The 20,859-nt window shown below is 51.5% G+C and overlaps 1 protein-coding gene across 6 annotated transcripts in view; it reads right to left on the bottom strand.

Annotated features, from left to right (window-relative positions):
• Positions 1-20,859, bottom strand: part of WIZ (WIZ zinc finger) — a 172,115-nt gene that overhangs the window by 54,669 nt on the left and 96,587 nt on the right. For 4 of the 6 annotated variants that reach the window (XM_044994679.1, XM_044994682.1, XM_044994683.1 and 1 more), the window contains 3 exons: positions 9,064-9,124; positions 2,858-5,415; positions 2,180-2,545 (listed from right to left, as the gene is read on the bottom strand). In XM_044994679.1, coding sequence (XP_044850614.1) covers positions 2,180-2,545; positions 2,858-5,415; positions 9,064-9,124 — 2,985 coding nt within the window. The remainder of the gene's footprint in view (positions 1-2,179; positions 2,546-2,857; positions 5,416-9,063; positions 9,125-20,859) is intronic. The other 2 variants (XM_044994680.1, XM_044994684.1) reach the window with 1 other exon arrangement.

Raw genomic sequence — 20,859 nt, 5'->3', positions numbered from 1 at the left:
TGCATGTTCCTTATTTAACTAGAGGCAGCTAAGATGACTGCTAAGTTTGGAATTCCAGTGACCATCCTTTTTTCATCTGTTTCAAGGGCTTTGAGAAAATTGCCAGGATATTATTGCTGTGGTAGGTGTCAGCAGAGAGTGCTGTCATACACAGCCTTAGAAGTTCCTTTTATTGAGTTTTTAGTCTTTGAAGAAATGTTGTATTATTGGTCATTTTGTTATCCAGTCATTCTTGGAGAGAAGCTGTGGCAGATAGGCAAATTTCTTTGTTTTATTCTCTGCATTTGGAGTGGATTCTTGGGACAGAGAAGCTTCCTGGGAACTGGGGTGGGATTTCTGGAAGAAGGGATTGCCTGCATGCTGTCTGTGACTGCCTCTGCTCCAGAACTGGTGTGCATGGGTAGATAAAAAGCAAGGCACACTTAGGATAGACCCAGACTCTGCATCAGTAGTTTCTCTTCCACTGGGAAGCGGACTTGCAAGGTCCAGAGTTCCGTCACCATTCAGCAGAAGGGCTACCCATTGAGGGCGGTTGGAAGACTCAGACTCAGACTTTAAGGCCAGAAAGGACCATCACAATCATCTACTCCAGTAGTTTTCAACCTTTTTTTCATTTGTGGACCCCTAAAAATTTTCAAATGGAGGTGCCGACCCCTTTGGAAATTTTTGATATATAGTCTGTGGAACCCCCGAGGTCCACGGACCACAGGTTGAAAACCACTGATCTAGTCTGACTTGCACACTGCAGGCCACAGCACTTCCTTCACCCATTCCTGTAACAGACCCACAACCTCTGGCTGAGTTACTGAACTCTAGTTCAAACCAGCAAGTAACCTATGCCCTAGGCAGAGGAAGGCAAAAAACCCCCAGGGCAACAGCATTGATATACTCTGCTTCTGTACCCAGGAACCCTACAGAAGTAGACAGGCAGGCTACCATGCTCACTGGTCTCTGTTTAAGGCACTGGATAGAGATTTGGGAGGTTTTGGGTTCAATTCCAGGCTTTGCCATAGACTCCATGCAAGCCCTTGGAGGAGTTAGCGCTTCTGTACCTCAATTTCCCTAATTGTAAAACAGGCATACTAATCCTTGCTGATATGAAAGGTATGTCACAAGGATAAATTAATGTTTGCAAGATGCTCAGATGCTGCAGCAGTAGGAGCCATTTCGCTACAGAGAGGCTACAGAGAGTCCACTTTTTGGACTGCATTTCTGAACATAAGATTACATGTATTGAGATTTGTAGGGTAGCCACTGGTTCCCTACAGCCAGAATTCTGGAATTAAGATTGGAATATACTGCCTTAGTGAATGCTCTCTAGCCCTTTCCTATGTTAATGGGAACTGCAGTTCTAGATTAATGCACCCATAGTTTCAGACAGACATTTTTAAAAACCAGGACATTGGGTTTCTGTCACTTGCATCCACCATTCTGGGTGAGTTTACCAGCAACAAGTTTTGTTTGGGGTGGCTGATAGTTACTTTGAACACATACCTGTCCCTCAGAGTTATGTTAGGCTCAGGGAGAGTGCAGCAGATGGGGCAAATGCACAGCTTCTCAGGCCATGGACTCTATTCACACCTGAGTGTTAGTAGAATAAATAAATAACTGGAAGCCACTGAACTGGTCCCAGTGTCTTCAACTTTGCCATTTCTCCCTCCTACCAAAGTTCTGCTGAGTGAGGAAAAAACTGGGCCAACTCTCACTCCAGGTTTATAGGTTTTAGTGACAGAAACCCAATTCAATGCAGGAGAATGGGCCTTCTAATAAAAAAAAAAATCCTTTCCTTTCAAATACAGGTGACTGCTCCTAAGTGGTAAGACGTGGGTCTCTCCACAGGAGCTTTCAAGGATGTTGTGCTGTGTGTGAAGAGAAAGGCAGGTTCTTTTGCCTATTGCTCCACCACCGCAGATCTATTTGCCTGTTCAAAAGCCAGTGTCAGGTTTCATTGGCACAGCTCAAGCTTCAGTTTATCGCAAGACAAACGGATAACAAGGTATGGATGGAGATTAACAACAAGAGGCCCAATTCTGCCACCTTTATTCATGCTGAGTAGAACCTTGCTCTGCAAATCGTCCCCTCCATCGAATTCTACTCAGTGTAAAGATGGCAGGATCTGGCCTTAGATTAGCAGTAAATACACTTTTCGGCTTGCAAGGTAAGTTCAGGACTTGCTTACCGTCTCGGAAGGACTGCATGGACTCGTCTCCCCACGCAGGTGGGTACGGGGATAAAGGAGACCGTGGAATACTGCATTCAGACATGGGGGTCATGCTTTTTCGGTGTCCAAACCCGTGCACCTCCCTCTCTCGGTTTGGGGATGAAGGCTCCGTTCCTACTGCAGACTGCAGCATAGGGTGTTGGGATGAATTGGCCAGCAGCTCCTTTAAGATGTTAATTGGGGAGATGGTGAGCTCCCAGTTGGTGATACCGAAGTCCCTCAGGTGGGCTCTGGCATGGCTGGACAGACCGGCACGTGTATCAAAACCAGCCCCACAGAACTCACATCGCATTAAACTGAAAGTACTTGGGTCAAAGTTGGCAACTGCGAAAAGAAGGACAATTTGTCAGCATCATCCAGGAGCAGCTAACCAATATTAAAAGCACCTAACAAATATTTCCAGACATGGGAAGCCCAAGGGAGGACTTTACTGCACATAACATGGTAAAAGCCCCAGCCAGGTGGTAATGCCAAAAGAGAAAAGCCAGATGAAAAAGCCATGAATGGATGTTGTATTGTGACAAGAGACTCAGAGATTCAGATCAGCTACCATAATATACATACCCAGCCTCAGTGGGAAGAATTAAAAAAAAAAAAAAAAAAAAAAGTAAAAAAAATAATAAATTGAGTACATACTACCTTTTTTCTTCTTCTTTTGGAAGGAAAATTTTTGCTCAATAGCTTTCACTTCTTCTGCTGAGATGAAATGACGGACATTGTAGCTCACACCCACCCTGTTCAAGTGTCCCCGCACATGGTTGGCTAGGCCAATCCCATTGTGAAACCTGTCAGGACAATATGGGCATTTCCTCTCTTCGTTCTTCAGCATGGGAGAGTCTGTATCCAAGAGATCATCTAGCTCTAGGGAACCCTCTAGAGGGGAGTCCAGCAAGAGAATATCTAAGGGGAGGGATTCGTCCATCATGAACTCCCTGGAAGGAGCTGCTATTTTCTTCTTGTACAGCTTCCCCTTTGGCCGCTTTGTCTTTTGGGGATGAAGGTTCATCTCCTCTAGAAGGACAACAGGGACCATCTTCTGTAACTGATGCTGCTGTTCTTCCGATGCTATAGAAGAGTCTGTTGCTTTCAAGGTGTCTCCGAAAGTCCTCTTGAGGGCCAAAGCAGACTGAGGAATAGCAAAGGGTTTGAAGCTTCTATTCTCAGTCAAATCTATTTCCGTGGTTAAAGAAATTTCCTCTTCCATGCTCCCAACATCATTTGCCAATGCCCATTTGTGCCTGAGCTCCTCCAGCCTCTCCGGGTGACTCCTGACATCGTCCCCATCACTCTCTAGGTGCTGTATTGTGCTTTTTTTTTTCATTTGCTGCAGGGCAAACTGAGAACAAACTTTTGCTGAGGTAAGGGTGGACAGCCCTACGTTTTTGTACAGGGCACCGTATGGGGCTGCTTTCCTGGTGTAAAACTCTGATGTCTGGAAGTCCTTTTTATTAGTCCCATTGCTTTTATTGAGTCTCTGGTGACCCATGGCAAAACTATGGACAGATTCATAATGGGATTTGCTTTCTCGGTGAGGCTGGGGAAAAAGTCTCTCGGCTTTGCCAAAATAATCCATCTCTGAAAATCGGCCTGGCCTAGCAGGGCTGTAGGCATCCCTGCTAGTTCCGGGCTGATTAGAGTCCTCTTCAAAAATCTCTATGTCCCAGGGAAGATGGGAATGGGCATATTTCATGTGTTCCTTTAGGATATTTTCATTGGGGGCGGGGAAGCTGCAGAGCATGCAGGTGCTGAGTCCTTTACTGCTGCTGTGTGGCTGCACCTGCACAGGGGTGTGTTTGTTTGGTTTTAAGTGTTTGTAGATGTTGTGCACTGGGCTGTCATGCATTTCTCCACTGCCAGTGCTGCTAAAGAGATTGACATTCTTCATGCCTTGGTCCTTCCTCTCTTTGACGTGCATCTTGGCATGCTGGACGAAGATCTTAGAGGAGTTGGTTCCAAAGACACACTTGGGGCACTGCAGCCGGGCTTCTCGACCTTCGTCTGAAAACTCATTGAGCTTCTGGATTTCTTCAATGATTTTCTCTCTGGACTCCTGATGAAGCCTCTTGTGCTGCTCCAGACAGCCAGGGTCCCCAAATGCCCATCCGCATTCATTACAGGAGAACTGACACGGACCCCCAACTGCATCTCTGTCTTGGTCCTGCCCTGGTCCCTGGTTATGCTGAAGCATGTGATCCATCAAGTGTTCCTTTTTCTTAAAGTAAATGCTGCATTCAATGCACGTGTACACGGTGGGATCCTCCTCCTGGCCAAGCTCGTCCTTTCCCTGCTCCTCTAACAAGACACTGCACACATACGGCCTCATCTCAATGTCATAGGAGCTGCAGGGAGTCGGTTCTAGAGACATCAGTGGGATTCGCTCCACAGAGTCTTCAGCGTTTACCGTCCAGGACTGTTTGTTGACAGCAAGATCTGCATTTATCTGGAGGCTTGGCTTTTGCAATGTCCACTCTGCAGCATTAAGAGAACTCAAGTCACTCAAACTGGCCTCCATTGCCAGCCCCGTCCTGTGGGAAGATACACTCTCCAGAGTTTTCGACTTGCTCAAGACAGGGTTTAGCGTTTTTCTGAATACTGGCAGAGTCAACAGACGAGGGACCTCATGCACAGCCTGTCCCCTGGTGGATAAGTTAGTTGCTCCATCTGTTGGCTTGTTTATGTCTTTATAGTGAGGACTAGAACTCTCACTGTGCCCAGAAATCCAGTCAAACCTCTGAATGCCCTTCTTTTTTTTAACTAAGTGCTCTTTGCTGAAGGCTTCAAGTTGCTTTGGTTCGTTTTTATGATATTTTTCCTCTCCACTCACAGACCGTACTCCAGCACAAGCAATGGAAGTTTCTGCTGTAGCCTTGTGAGTGTTCAAGTCCTCAGAGTCTCTCTCCAGTTGATCAGTGTCCATCTGCACAGTATTTACAATCTTGGACTCCACTGTAAACGTGGACTCCATTGAATGTGAAGGATTTACACACTGCACTTCTTTTGAGCCTGCTGAGTCCTTCAAACCAGAAAGTCTTTCTAAAGTGCTTTCTTCTCTCAAGTCACCTCCTCTTGTCTCTAGAGTGGAACAATCCCATGATGTGCTGCCAGACACAGTCATGCTGCTTAGCTCTGCTGAACCCCTGGAATCTGCTCTGTAAAACCCTTTCTTGAGTTCTACATGTTCTTCATTCCTGGTGCTGCAAATAATTTTTGACATTTATTAGCTAGTTAAAGGATATGAACAAACATTTCTGTTTACATAAAACACATCACTTCATTTTCATAGCTTTTAAGGTCAGAAGGGACTATTAGATCATATACTCTGAGCTCCTGCATAATAAGTGCCAGAGAACGTCACCAGGCTTCCCCTGTATGTAGCCCATTTAAAATTAACAAGGCTGATCTGTTAATCAAATATACTAAGGATGGAAAGGACCTATTAGGATGCATATTTCACTTTTTCCTTCCCCCTCCCAATGCCATGTGCAAGATGAATTTCTTCTGCATATCCTCAAGGACTTGGTCCAGTTTTGTTTCAAAGATTCCAACAGCGTTAGCAGCTTCCCTAGAGAAGCTGACCCACATATTAGAAGTGACCCTATTAGGGAGGGTTTCCTGAAGTCCAGCTGAACGTTTCCATCATCACTTCCTGGATTACTGGCTCCAACCCACCTAAACAAAATTTTCCCTTTCCCTGCTCAAAAATCCGCCTCACTCTCTGCAGAGATCTTCGGGACACAGGCTCCTAGACAGTTCTATCACTCTTTCTACCAAGCTGCCCATGGATATTTGCTGTTGTGGGAGGACAGATATTTTATTATGAGGCCGAACAGGAAGCAGTGAGGCTTTCATAGAGCTTAATGGACAGTGCAGGCATGGCCCCAAGCACCCTGCCTTTTGGATCCATAAATTCCACGGTTAGAATTATGATAATCTCGTCTGATAGCCTGTGTAACATAGGCCAGATAAATGCCTCACAATAATTCCTAGAGCAGAGCTTTTAGAAAAACATCCAATCTTGATTTCAAAATGATCAGTGATGGAGACTCCACCAAGATCCTTGCTAAGTTGCTCCAGTCATTAATTACTCTCCCTGTTAAAAATTTAGTCTAAAGTAGTCTAGCTTCAACAGCTAGCCATTGGATCATGCTTCTACCTTTCTCTGCTAGATTGAAGGGCCCATTATTGTTCTCTTTGTAGGTACTTACAGACTAATCAAATCACCTTTTAACCTTCTCTGAGTCCAGACATAGGAGCCTTGCCAGTGGCTTATTCAGAGGAAAGCTCTATCAGCTAGCAGCTCTCTAGAGGAAGTGAGAGAAATTAGGAACCATTTTGCTCCTCTTTATTGTTTCTCCAGCTTCAGCATTCTGTACAGGGGCCACAAGCCAATGGGGGCAGGAGCATCCCCTCACACCTTGGTAGGGGCTCAAAGTAGAGAGAATAAGCCCTAAAAAGGTTCCTCCCCGCACCTACTCTTTCTACGCTAGGGCACAGAACAGGACAGTGCTAACCGTCTGCCAGGATCTTGATGGCTGCATCTCATCTGCATTAAGTGGAGCAAATAGACACGAGGGCACTGCTGCTAAGGCAACTGCAGTCTTGCGGGGAAGACATTACAATCTCCATCATTCACAGATGATCCCTATGGTGTTTGCACCAGTTTTGAAAGGGCTGAAGGCTTTTTACTGCCAACATGGCTGCTGGTAGGAAGGGGAAGGAGAGGGGCAGATGCCCAAAGGGACTAGGGTTCGAGAAGCAACACCCATAGGTCAGCTATGGCTAAAATTTCAACCCCCTTGGGAAAGAGGTACCACAGAAATCTAAAGAGGTGCCTGTGGACACCACATGAGGGCAACTGCGGATCAGATCAGGCTCCTGTTCCCCTCTCTACCACTGACCAGCTGCTCAACTGCTCTGAACCACTCCTACTCCCTCTGCAAATACAAGGATAATGATTCTACCCACCTTTACAAAGTGCTTGGAGATCTATGGATGAAAAAAAGCTAGGCAAGTGTCTTTATTAAAACAGAGGTGCAGATTGTGGAGACCACAGATCCCAGCAGGTTTTGATTGAGAAAGAGCATTGCATGCTGAGAGCGATAGTCCGATGGCAGCTATCAGAGGTACCGCTTCACAGACGATTGGGTGTAGCACACACGGTGCAAAAGGCAGTACAGTGACAGCCATACAGACTCCAGGCCTCTGTACAGCCAGAGAGCAAGGTAAGATTCCTCCACACACCAGCTCCTGCCAATATACCTTATTCCTGGATTACAAGGACTACACTTGAATCTCCATAGCCTACTCAGTCCTTGGCTTCTCTGTTGTCAGTGACAAACGTGGCAGTGATTGTGTGATGTGGATGCTTGTCAACTAACATCTGGGTTGAGACCCCCCCACTTGTTCAGTTCGCACCAGCCACTAAATACTCATAGCTTTGGCTCATTACAAACCTGTCTCAGTGGAAACCCCCTGAACCTCTTTTATTAATCAACTGAGTCATTCAATACACCACCTCTCTTATTCCAAGCCTTCCTCATAGAAAAACACTAAGACTTCCACTTGCTCCTTATGATGGGCACTGGGCCAGAGAACCTAACAGACAGGAGACGCAAATGCCTCCAATTGCAGAGGTGACCGGAGGCGATAAAAACCGCAACAGCCGCCCTGCATTATCCAACAGGTCAAGTTCTACTGAATTGAGAACAAAGCACCTTTGTTGGCTAAGATAGAACAGCTGCCAAGCCCACAAAATTCCCACACAGCACTTCCATTTTCTGTTTTAAGAAACCTCCTTTCCCCACAAATTCACATCCATTTTTCCAGCTCAGTATAATCCCCTTTTTACCCAAGCAAAATAACTGCTGGTTGGAAGAGAGTTTCTCCATGGTCACCAAGGAAAGGTGATAACCATATGCACTGCAAATCCCATGTGTATTATTAAGAATAACTCATTAAGGAAACTCCTAACCCAGGAAGGATCAGAACACTGAGTAACACTGGATACAAAAATAAACCCATTAAAATGTGCTGGGCACTAGTTATGTTGCGTAAGCAGGATAAACAAGGGGGATTCTGAGCAGGTCAGTGGTCCATACTGCCCTGCAGAATTATCACTCAATGGCACAATGTGGGACATACAATATCTGACATGCTTTCTCCATTGTATTCCACAGCTACTCCTTGAACATCCCTCCATCAACCTTCAATCTCTGTTACCACTGCCAGCCTACTCAGAGATAATGGCTGCAGGCAAGCCCCCATTAGCCATAATAGTGGCACTGGGAGAGGAATGGTACACTACCTGGCCTCAGACACCCCTGCAGGAGGTGATGTGCGTGCAGGCAGCTGGTGGATATGGGAGAAGACAGAAACAAGAAAAAGCAAAAGACTGAATGGCAGGACATGCACCTCCATTCCCTCCCAAAAGCCATTTTGTAGCATGTCATCATGGGAAACACAGGTCACTAGAGGTGTAATCAGGAGAGCTGTGTTTGATTCCTCACCCTAGTCTCTTTTACTTTAAGACTGAGAATGTTGCACGGGTTGGGCTTGGAGGCCCAATGATGTCATCAAGTAGGACACCTGGGTTGGACATGCATTCAGCCCTGCCTGGCAAGCGTGAGTGAGAGTAAGATGTCCAATATTGCTCAACAGCAAGGAGTGACACTGGCTGGCTCCAAAGGGGAGCTCCTCTTTGGCCAGGAAGGATAATGACGGCAGGGGGAGGGGCATCCTCAGGCTTTACTACCTAGAAGCTCTGTTAAAAGTGAAAGTCCTCGGGATCAGTTCAGTGGCAGTGACACAAATGTGTGATTTATTCCAGGAGCATCAGCACTTACCAGAGTTCCTTCCTGTGAGGCGTGATCGGGACAGCACCACAGAGGGCAGGATCGGGCTCATCTGCAACAGAGAGAAGGAAAGCTTCATCGATCAGGGCCGAATCTTGGCTTCTTTACTGCCATTTGGAATAATATTTTGTGTTAAAAAGCTTTCCTGGCAGATAACCGCCCCCTCCTCTGCTTCTGCTGCGCCTCCTCCCCTCTTGCAGCCGGGTTGAGATTACTGCAGCATTTCTAACCCACACTGAAGAGGGTTTAATCCTGTGCACCAACTATTTGATCTATAATCACTCTTCCAGTAAGCAGTTTAAAATTAAAATGCACATGCTTCAATGCCTGGCTCCCACCCACCCTCTCTTGAGAGGGGCACCCAGTCCATTTGAAGTCAAGCAACTGGGTGGTGGTTGATTTTTTGTAAAGAACCCTTGCAAAGGGAACCGTGTGAAAATGATGGAACCTGTGCAGGTAACACAGTGATGTGCCCTCTACTGCCCTTGAACTGGAGTGACCTGCCCTTAGGCTAGAGGTATCCATTCAAAATGCTGATGCAATGGATCATTGTCCTAGCCCAGTGGTTCCCCACCTATTTATTTTATTGTGGGCCGCATCAAATACTACCTCTAAGGCCCTGAGGATGTCACATGGGCAGCAGCTCTGTGCTGATTGGGCCGCAGGCTGAGAAGCACGGTTCTAGCCTATTGCTTTGACCATGTCATCCCTCTCTAAGCTGCTTGTCTTCAGCTCCACGGCCCTTTGTGGCCTATCCCCACGCCCCACTCATCTCTCATTCAGCATCAAAAGTTCTACCCCCCGCCTCTAAATCAACCCATGATCCCAGCCTCCATCCACCCACTAGTTAAATTTTCAAACAAGCACCTTTGTGCTTTTTCCCATGCTGCCCCACATGCTCCCCATAAACACCCACAAAATGAACTCATTATACTCCTTCAAATCTCTCCTTTGCCATGACGCCTACAAAAACATCACAACAGTTAGGCCGCTGGTGTGCCGAGAGCCCTGCCCATCGAGCTGATCACAACTGTCTCATTGTTTCCTTATGCTTCCCCCATCTGTCTGTATCCACCTGTTATCTCTTCTCTTACAGTTGGACTGTAAACTCATTAGGGCAGGGACCATCTTTTTGTTCTGCGTTTGAACAGTACAGCGGGGTCCTGGACCGTGACTGGGGCTCCAACGTGGTCCCGTAACACAAATGATAAGAACAATTTCTGTGTTCCATCAAAAGCCAGTTCATACCCTACACAGCCTTTGAGCTCAACTTCCAGAGACAGCCTGTGGGATGAACATTTATCCCAAGAACACAAAAGCCAGCGGCAGGGTGGAGCTGTTCAAACTGTATGATGGGTATCCACATTAAGTCACAGGTGTCTCAGGCCAGGGAGGCTACACTTGGAGATATGGACAATGTGAGCAGCCATTAAGGCTGGAATTTCCAAGAGCCCAAGGGAATTAGGTGCTCAAATGTCTAACTTCAATGGATGTTGGATACTGAACTCCCACAGGCTGCTTTGCCAATCTCATCTTACCATGGCCTGGAGTGTTATCAGCGCAGTGGTCTGCTATTGTACACTGCACTGTCAACTCAATATATGGATCCCATTTTACCAAACATGCCTACTGCAAGTGGGGATCCAAGTGCTATCAGTTCAAGAGAACTCCAAATGAGCAAAAGTAACTCAGGGAAAACCACAGTAAGAAAGGCCTCACAACATGCCCTATCAATCTTTGGTACTTATCTGCCTCTTCCCCCATTACCATCATATCTGAATGTCTCACAATCACCTCACAAACCCCCTAGGCGGCAGGGCAGCACTGCTATCCCTATTTCAAAGAGGGGAACTGAGCACAGAGAGAGTGAATGACCTGCCCCAGGACACAATGGACGTCTGTGGCAGAGCAGAGAATTGAACCTGTCTCTCACAAATCCCAGGCTAGTGCCCTAATCACTGGAAAATCCTTCCCTCCTGTCAAAAAGACTAACAGAATGTTAGGAACTATTAGGAAAGGGATAGAAAACAAGAAAAAAACTCAACTCCCCCCTCCCCGCAAAAAACAAAAACAAAACAAAAAAACAGTGCCACAATATGCACCCACAACTTGAAAACTGTGCAGTTCTGATCCACCCCCCATCTCAAAAAGGATATCATGGAACTGGAAAAGTTTCAGAGAAGAGCAACAAAGATTTCTGAGGCTTTCATACCAGGAGAGACTACAAAGATTAGGGCTATTCAGCTTAGAAAAGAGACAACTAAAGGGTTGGGGGAATATGACAGAGGTCTATAAAATCATAAATGGTGTGGAGAAAGCAAGTTTTATTTACAATACACAAACCAAGGGTCAACCAATTAAATTAACAGGCAGTAGGTTTAATACAAACAAGAGGAAGTACTTTTTCCACAATGCATGATTAACCTCTGGTACTCATTGCCGTGGGACACTGTGAAGGCCAAAAGTATAACTGGGTTCAAAATGAACTAGATGAGTTCATGGAGGATAGATCCATCAATGGCTATTAGCCAAGATGGTCAGGGATGCAACTCATGCTTGGGACAACCCTAAACCTCTGACTGCTAGAAACCAGGAGGGGAAGATGGGGTGGATCACTCCAATGGTCCTGTTCTGTGCACTCCCCCGAAGCTCTGGCACTGGCCAGAGACATGATACACGGCTAGATGGGCCATTGGTCTGACCCAGTCTGGTAGCTCTTATGATCTTAACAATGGCACCAGCAGCCTGTCCACATTAAGACACACAACGTAGACACTGGTGATAGCAGAGCCAGTATTGACAATAGTGGGATGTTTTAAACAATTTCCCTAGAACAGACAGGGTCTTAGGCCTGGTCTACACTAGGACTTTAAATCGAATTTAGCAGCGTTAATTCGAATTAACCGCTCAACCGTCCACACCAGGAAGCCATTTAATTCGACCTAGAGGGCTCTTTAGTTCGAATTCGGTACTCCACCCCGACGAGGGGAGTAGTGCTAAATTCGACATGGCTCTCTCGAATTAGGCTAGGTGTGGATGCAAATCGAACTTAGTAGCTCCGGGAGCTATCCCACAGTGCACCACTCTGTTGACGCTCTGGACAGCAGTCCAAGCTTTGATTCTCTGACCAGCCACACAGGAAACGACCCGGGAAAATTTGAATTCCTTTTCCTGTCTGGGCACTTTGAATCTGATGTCCTGGTTGGACATCGGGGCGAGCTCAGCAGCACCTGCAACGATGCAGAGCTCTCCAGCAGAGGAGTCCATGCAATCCCAGAATAGAAAGAGGTCCCCAGCATGGACAGACCGGTAAGTCCTGGATCTGATCGCTGTGTGGGGCGATGAGTCTGTGCTTTCGGAGCTGCGCTCCAACAAACGGAATGCAAAGACCTACGAGAAGGTCTCCAAAGCCATGGCACTCAGAGGATACAGCCGGGATACAACGCAGTGCCGCGTGAAAATCAAGGACCTGAGACAAGGCTACCAAAAAGTCAGAGCGGCAAACGGACGCTCCGGAGCCCAGCCCCAGACATGCCGCTTCTACGAGGCACTGCATGCCATTCTAGGTGGGTCTGCCACCACTGCCCCACCAGTGACCGTGGACTCTGAGTATGGGATAGTGTCGAGGGGCAGTTCCTCGGCGATGTTCGCCGATGGGGAAGATGAGGAAGGGTTTGTGGAGGACGACGCAGGCGACAGCGCTTACAATACCGCTTTCCCCGACAGCCAGGATCTCTTAATCACCCTCACAGAGATCCCCTACCAACCCTCCCCGGCCGTTAACCCGGACTCAGAATCAGGGGAAGGATCAGTCGGTAAGTGCTATAAACATGGAAACATTTATTTTTTTAAAAACAGGAATAAAAAATATATAAAAACTATATAAAAACTTTTCCATATAAAACTATATAAAAAGAAGGTCCACACATATAGGGATGGAACAGAAATCCTCCTGGGACACTTCCACGAAGCTCTCGTACAGGAGCTCGAAAAGCCTCCGCAGGAGGTTCCTGGGGAGAGGTGCCTTATTTGGTGCTCCGTGGAAGCACACTCTTCCGCGCCAGGCCATCCTAATGTACAGCGGAATCACTGCCTCCACCAGCATGGCAGCATACGGTCCTGGTCTGTGCAGGGATTCTAGCAGCATCCTCTCTCTCTCTCTCTCTCTCTCTCCGAGTGACCTGCCTCAGGGTAATCTCGTTCGGCGACTGCTGCATCTAATTAGGGCAATTAGTGTACTGTTACTATTGTGAATGCTTGACTTTTACTTTGCATAGCAATGACCTTCGTTTAACAGCCACGTGTTGGAGGCCGCAGAGGAAAAGCATACAGTGATCTTTCCCGGGCACAGCCGCGAGGGGCTGGAACAGGGTCAGACTTTATGCTTTCCAGATTGCCTTCAGCGGGAGGGCACAGCTATCCATTAACTGTTAAGCAGCCTATAGTGTAGTGCTTACCAGGCCTGGCTGCTACACGGATTCAGCTGTACCGCCCCGCTTGTCCGATCTCCTGTGCAAGACCGCAGCCAATGAAAGCGTATTCCGAAATCTCGAACTTGTCCTGAGAGCTCGTGAGACTAGGTGCCCTGTATGGTCTTGTTCACAGAAACTGACTAGACTGTGTTCAGTGTTTGCAAACATGTATCTTTTCAAGGAAATCACTTCCTTTTTCCCATCACACAGATGTGGCTCTTTCACGAACTGCCCCGGCATCCCCCTCACAAAGGCTGGCGCAGATTAGGCGGCGAAAGAAAAAGACTAGGGACGACATGTTCTCGGAACTGATGGCTTGCTCCAGAGCCGAGGCGGCCGAGCAGAGACAGTGGAGGGAGACCCTATGTCAGCACCAGCCCTCACACAGTGAACGGGAGGACAGGTGGCGGCAGGAAGACCAGCAGGCGACTCAAACGCTACTTGGGCTAATGAGGGAGCAAACGGACACGCTCCGGCGCCTTGTAGATGTTCTGCAGGACCGCAGGCAGGAGCAGAGAGCCCCCCTGAACTGTATCTGCAACCGCCTTCCCCCGCCACAAAGTACTGTCCCCCCCCCCACCAAAAATCACAAGAAGGAGGGGCGCTAGGGGCCGTGAAAACTGTCACTCCACCCCAGCAGAGCGCTCATGTACCAAACAGCTCTCATTCCCTAAAGTATGAGAAGTGCTTCCCTTCCTGGATCACCCAGTCCCAAATCCAAGTTTCATCCCCCCACTGTGTAGTTGAGTATTAAGAGTAGTTTGTTGTTATTCACTGTTTCCGTCACGTTTTCCTTGTCAGAAGACTTTGTGTGAAGGGGGGGGAGGGGTTTTTTAATTGCATAGGACAGCCTCCATTACCAGGGTACAGACTTGGGGGCAGGATCAACAGCAGGACACACACAGACTGCAGTCACTAGGCACCAGGGTCATTCTGTGAGGTGAATGCTGCCCCGGGTCAGTCTGTGAGGTGTATGCTGCCCCAGGGTCCTAGCGCCTGCCATCCACAAATGGCAAGGCAGGCTGCCCTTACCATGCCCTTCCACCCTAGCCACGAGCCTCTCCGATGCCCTGAGCCCCAGCAAGAGCCCTCATCCACGGACACATACTCACCCTTCCCACACACCCCTCACCCCTTCCTACGCCCCAACCCCCAGCCCAGAGCCTGCATCCAAACTCCGTCCCAAAGACGGCACCCCTCACCCCTTCCTGCAAACCCACCCCTTCCTGCACACCCACCTGCAACCGTCCTCCCCCCAGAGACCGCTGTAGGAGCAGGAGCCTGTCATTCCTCTAGTGTAGAAGCGGTCTGTACATCAGTGCACACCGTACCCACCACAGTCCGCGTCCATGTTTCAACCCTTGAACAGGAATTCATAATTAAAGAAAACTTTATTAATAATCAGTGTTCCATTAAAGTTATTTTAAAACGTGTGTTGGAAGGGGGGAAACCTGGAGAACGGGGTATGTAACCGCAGATCGAAGTCAACAGTCAGTGAAAAAGACGGTTACTCACCGTAGTAACTGTTGTTCTTCGAGATGTGTTGCTCCTATCCATTCCATTTAGGTGTGTGCGCTGCGCGTGCACGGCTCTCTGGAACATTTTTACCCTAGCAACTCCGGCGGGCCGGCTGGGCGCCCCCTGGAGTGGCGCCGCTATGGCGCTGGATATATACCCCAGCCGGCCCGTCCGCTCCTCAGTTCCTTCTTGCTGGCTACTCCGACAGTGGGGAAGGAGGGCGGGTCTGGAATGGATAGGAGCAACACATCTCGAAGAACAACAGTTACTACGGTGAGTAACCGTCTTTTCTTCTTCGAGTGATTGCTCCTATGCATTCCATTTAGGTGATTCCCAAGCCTTACCTAGGCGGTGGGGTCGGAGTGAGACGTGGCCGAGTGTAGGACTGCTGAGCCGAAGGCCGCATCGTCTCGAGACTGTTGCACCAACGCGTAGTGGGAAGCGAAGGTGTGTACAGAAGACCAGGTGGCCGCTCTACAGATGTCCTGGATGGGGACATGGGCCAGGAAGGCGGCCGACGAGGCGTGCGCCCTCGTCGAGTGTGCGGTGAGTCGGCAGGGGGGGACGCGAGCAAGCTCGTAGCACGTTCGTATACATGACGTCACCCAGGATGAAATCCGCTGCGAGGAGACCGGCTCGCCTTTCATGCGATCGGCAATCGCCACAAATAGCTGGGTCGAACGCCGGAAGGGCTTCGTCCGGTCGATGTAAAAAGTGAGGGCCCTGCGGACATCCAGGGTGTGGAGCTGCTGCTCATGAGGTGAGGCGTGCGGCTTCGGGAAGAAGACCGGGAGGAAGATCTCTTGGTTGAGGTGGAAGGTCGACACCACCTTGGGGAGGAAGGCCGGGTGCGGTCGAAGCTGCACCTTGTCCCCATGGAAGACGGTATACGGGGGACCGGCCGTCAGGGCGCGGAGTTCCGAGACTCGTCTGGCGGATGTGATTGCCACGAGGAAGGCCGTCTTCCAGGTGAGATGAAGCAGAGAGCACGTGGCCAGGGGATCGAAGGGTGGTCTCATCATCTGAGCCAGAACCAGGTTTAAATCCCAAATTGGAGTAGGATGACGTACTGGCGGGTACAGACGGTCTAGACCTTTAAGGAAGCGGGCAACCATCGGGTTAGAGAAGACGGACCGGCCTCCTATGGCGGGCCGAAAGGCCGACAGAGCCGCCAGGTGCACCTTCAGGGAAGAGATCGCGAGACCTTGACCTTGATCTTTCAGGTACCAGAGGTAGTTGAGGATGGTCGGGATGGGGACCAAGAATGGGTTAAGACCTCGTTGGTCGCACCAGATCGCGAAGCGTTTCCACTTCGCGAGGTAGGTAGAGCGCGTCGAAGGCTTTCTACTTTCGAGCAGTACTTGTTGCACCGCCAACGAACAACCCATTTCTGCCTTGGTCAACCACTCAGGAACCAAGCTGTAAGATGCAGCGACTGCAGGTTCGGGTGACAAAGCCTGCCGAGGTCCTGAGTGATGAGGTCCGGCCATAACGGAAGGGGAATGGGATCCCGAACTGATAACTCGAGCAGCAGGGTGTACCAGTGCTGTCTCGGCCAGGCCGGAGCGACGAGTATTACGCGGGCCCTGTCCCTCCGAAGCTTGAGTAACACCCGGTGTACGAGCGGAAACGGGGGGAACGCGTAGAGGAGGGGATCCGTCCATGCCAGGAGGAACGCATCTGAGAGGGAGCCCGGAGCTTGACCCTGGTACGAGCAGAACCTGTGGCACTTCCTGTTGGCCCTGGAGGCAAACAGGTCTATCTGGGGAAACCCCCACCTCTGGAAGATTGTGTAAGCCACATCTGGGCGAAGGGACCACTCGTGGGAGGCGAAGGACCTGCTGAGATGGTCGGCCAACGTGTTCTGCACCCCTGGCAGAAAAAACGCTTCTAGGCGAATCGAGTGGGTCACGCAAAGATCCCATAGGAGCATCGCTTCCTTGCAAAGCGGGGAGGATCGGGCTCTGCCCTGCTTGTTCACATAGAACATTGCTGTGGTGTTGTCTGTGTACACCGCTACACAGCGGTCCTGGAGGTGGGCCCGAAAGGCGAGACACGCCAAGCGGATCGCTCTCAGCTCCCGGGCGTTGATGTGGAGGGAGAGCTCCTGGGCTGACCAGAGACCCTGGGTATGCAGGTCTCCTATGTGAGCACCCCATCCAAGCGCCGAGGCGTCTGTGGTCAGGGTGACAGACGGGCGAGGAGGACGGAACGGGACCCCTGCGCAGACAATCCCCGGATCCAGCCACCAGGTGAGCGTCTGGAGAGTGGGCTTTGTAACCGTCACCACCATGTCTATGGGGTCGCGATGGGGGTGGTACACCGATGCCAGCCACATTTGGAACGGGCGAAGTCGCAGCCTTGCGTGCGCGGTCACAAACGTGCACGCTGCCATGTGACCCAGTAGGCGCAGGCAGGATCGCACCGTCGTTGTAGGGAAGGCCTGCAGCGCCCGTATGAATGAGACCATTGTCTCGTGCCGAGGACGAGGAAGGCAGGCTCTGGCTAAATTGGAGTCGAGGACCGCTCCTATGAACTCCACCCTTTGTGCTGGAATTAAGCTGGACTTCTTGGCATTGATAAGCAGGCCTAGAGAACGGAACAGATACAGTATTTCGGTCACCTGAGCCGCTACCAGTTCTTGGGACTGACCGCGAATCAGCCAGTCGTCGAGATACGGGTACACATGTATGCGACGACGGCGGAGGGCTGCGGCCACGACCGCCATACACTTGGTGAACACTCTCGGTGCGGTGGAGAGGCCGAAGGGTAGTACCGCAAACTGGTAGTGAGCGTCGTTGACCACGAAGCGCAGGTAGCGTCTGTGGGGGGGGTAAATTGCCACATGAAAGTATGCATCCTTCATGTCGAGGGCGGCAAACCAGTCTCCCGGATCCAAGGAAGGAATAATGGTCCCCAAGGTCACCATACGAAACCTGAGCTTGCACAGGTGTCTGTTGAGCTCCCGGAGGTCTAATATGGGACGAAGGCCTCCTTTCGCCTTGGGGATGAGAAAGTATCTGGAATAGAATCCCCTGCCCCGCCTGCTGCGAGGCACCTCCTCTATAGCACCCACGCTCAACAGAGTCTCGACCTCCTGTAAGAGGACTTGCTCGTGAGAGGGGTCCCTGAAGAGGGACGGGGAAGGTGGGTGGGAGGGAGGGGGTGAAACAAACTGCAGGCGGTAGCCGTGCTGGACGGTGTTGAGGACCCAGCTGTCCGATGTTATGGAGCACCACGCCTGGAGGAAGCGGGAAAGGCGATTTGAAAATAATAGGGATGGATCCTGGGGGGAGAGTGGTGGGCCGTCCTCGGGCGTCCCATCAAAAGGCCGGTTTTGGGCCTTGAGGGGCCTTGGAGGGGCCCTGGGTCTGGTTACGCCTACCCCCCGACGGCCTGCGGCGGTAGGGGGCCGTCCGGCGATTGTTAAATGGCCTAGACCTGGCCTGGGTGAAGGGCCGGTAGGGCTGCTGCCGGAACGGCCGTCTCTGGGTGGCCGGCGTGTGCATGCCCAAAGTTCGAATAGCAATCCTCCCATCCTTCAGGGTCTGAATTCTTGAGTCCGTCTTCTCTGAGAAGAGACCCTGTGTATCAAAGGGGAGGTCCTGGAGGGTGTATTGCACCTCCGGCGGCAAGGTGGAGGATTGCAGCCACGCAATGCGCCGCATGGTTATCCCGGAAGCCATAGTTCTGGCTCCTGAGTCAGCGGAGTCCAAGGCTGCTCGAATTAAGGTCCGGGAGGCCGTCCTGCCCTCGTCCAGGAGCGCCGAGAATTCCCGGCGGGAGTCTTGTGGGGTCAGCTCCGAAAATTTACCCAGGCACCCCAAGATGTTAAAAGTGTACCGGGAAAGGAGCGCCATTTGGTTCGCTATGCGGAGCTGAAGGCCACCCGCTGAATAGATCTTTCGCCCCAACAGGTCTATGCGTCGCGACTCCTTAGATTTTGGCGCAGCGGCCGGCTGCCTGTGCCTCTCCCGGTCGTTCACCGATTGGACCACCAGAGAGTCCGGGGTTGGGTGCACGTACAAGTACTCGTACCCTTTGGGCGGGACGGAATATTTCCTCTCCACCCCTCGCGCCGTGGGGGGGACTGAGGAAGGCGACTGCCAGATTGTAGCATTATTCCGCTGTATCGTGCGGATAAAGGGCAGTGCCACTCTCACGGGGGCCTCCACTCCCACGACATCAGTTACTGGGTCATCGTCCTCTGGGACCTCCTCAACGGGCAGGTTAATAGCCTTTGCCACACGGCGGAGAAGGTCCTGGTGTGCCTTTAGGTCAATAGGTGGGGGTTCGGATGGTGATGCCCCCGCCACCGCCTCGTCGGGTGAGGAGGACGAGGAGCGGCCTGGCAGCACGTCGTCAGATGTCTGCTCTGCCCTTGGGCGATCAGCCGCCACGGCCTCGTGCCCCAACGCCGGGCCTTGAGGCGAGTTGGTCTTTCCCGTTGGAGACGGGGGGGGCCTGCTGACTGTGGCCTCCGGCACCGAACGCTCCATACCCGCCTGCCTCAGCGGAAGGGGAGGCCCTCGTTCGTGTTGGGCCCAGGGAACCCAAAATCCCCACCGTTGGGGTCCATGGTCCCGTCCTTGAGACTCTGCCCTGAAGTCCACTGCACTGCCCTCAGGGGAAGCGATGGAGGGCTCACGAGAGGGCCAGGGAGGAGCTGAGGCGATCCCCGAGCGTGCGACCCATGCCGGCGTCAAGTGCCTAGCTGGTGTCGAAGGTCGGTGTCGGTCATCGCGTGACCTAATCGGGGAGCGGGACCTGCGTGTGGCGTGGTACCGGGAGCTCGACCTCGACCGCGAGCGGCGGCGGTGTGAGTGGCTCCGGGAGTTTCGGTGCCGAAAGCGGTCTTTGGAACCGGACCTCTTGCGGTGCCGGTGACTCGGTGACCGGGACCGTTGCCGGGAGTGCGACCGGTACCGCGATTGAAAGCGGTGCCGGGACTGCGACTGGTGCCGAGACGGGGAGCGGCGTCGCGATGTTGATCGTCTTTCGGATCGGGATCGGCGCGGCGGCGACCGTCTCCGAGAGTGGGACCGGGATCGAGACCGACTCCTGGAGCGCCGACTGTCTCGCTCGTCAGGGGAAGGAGGCCGCATCATCAGCAGTTTGCCCACTGACTTAAGCGCCCGCACCGGCGGCGCCGGGGGCCGGAGGCTTTGAGCTTCCGCGAGCTCGATTAGCTCCCTCGCCGTCGCAAACGCCTCAGGCGTGGACGGGATCCGCAGCTCATCCTCGGTGGGTACCGGGGAGCTGGGTGGTGCCGGACTCGACGGCCCTTGCGGCGCCGGAGTCGACGGTACCGTGCACTGCCTGTGCACTGCCTCAGCCTGAACCGTTTGTGTCGGAGGCGGCTGGGCTAACGGTCTCTGCGGATGCTTTGCAGAGACCGTCTTCGGCGCCTTATGCTTCCTTCCTGGGGAGAGGGAGCGGCGCCGGGACGTCGGTGCCGGGTGTCGAGGGCCCTCGGCACCGGAGCGGCTCGGTGCTGCCGGTGCGCTGCTCGCCGAGGAAGGCTTCGGCGCCGGTGGAGTTGGCGCCGGAGGCTGGAGCGAAGCCTCCATCAGCAGTTGTTTGAGGCAAGAGTCCCGCTCCTTCCTCGTTCGGGGTTTGAAGGCCACGCAGATCGGGCACTTGTCAGTCCTGTGTGACTCCCCGAGGCAGCGAAGGCAGGAGTCGTGTGGGTCACTCACCGGCATGTGCCGCTGGCAAGCCGCGCAGGGCTTGAATCCCGGTGCCCCGGGCATAAGCCCGCACCGGGAGTGGAAGAAGAGGGGCTAACCCCTCTAAT

The sequence above is a fragment of the Mauremys mutica genome, chromosome 20, assembly GCF_020497125.1.
Source record: "Mauremys mutica isolate MM-2020 ecotype Southern chromosome 20, ASM2049712v1, whole genome shotgun sequence".
Classification (NCBI taxonomy): Eukaryota; Metazoa; Chordata; order Testudines; family Geoemydidae; genus Mauremys; species Mauremys mutica.
This window is presented reverse-complemented; position numbering and strand designations above follow the sequence as displayed.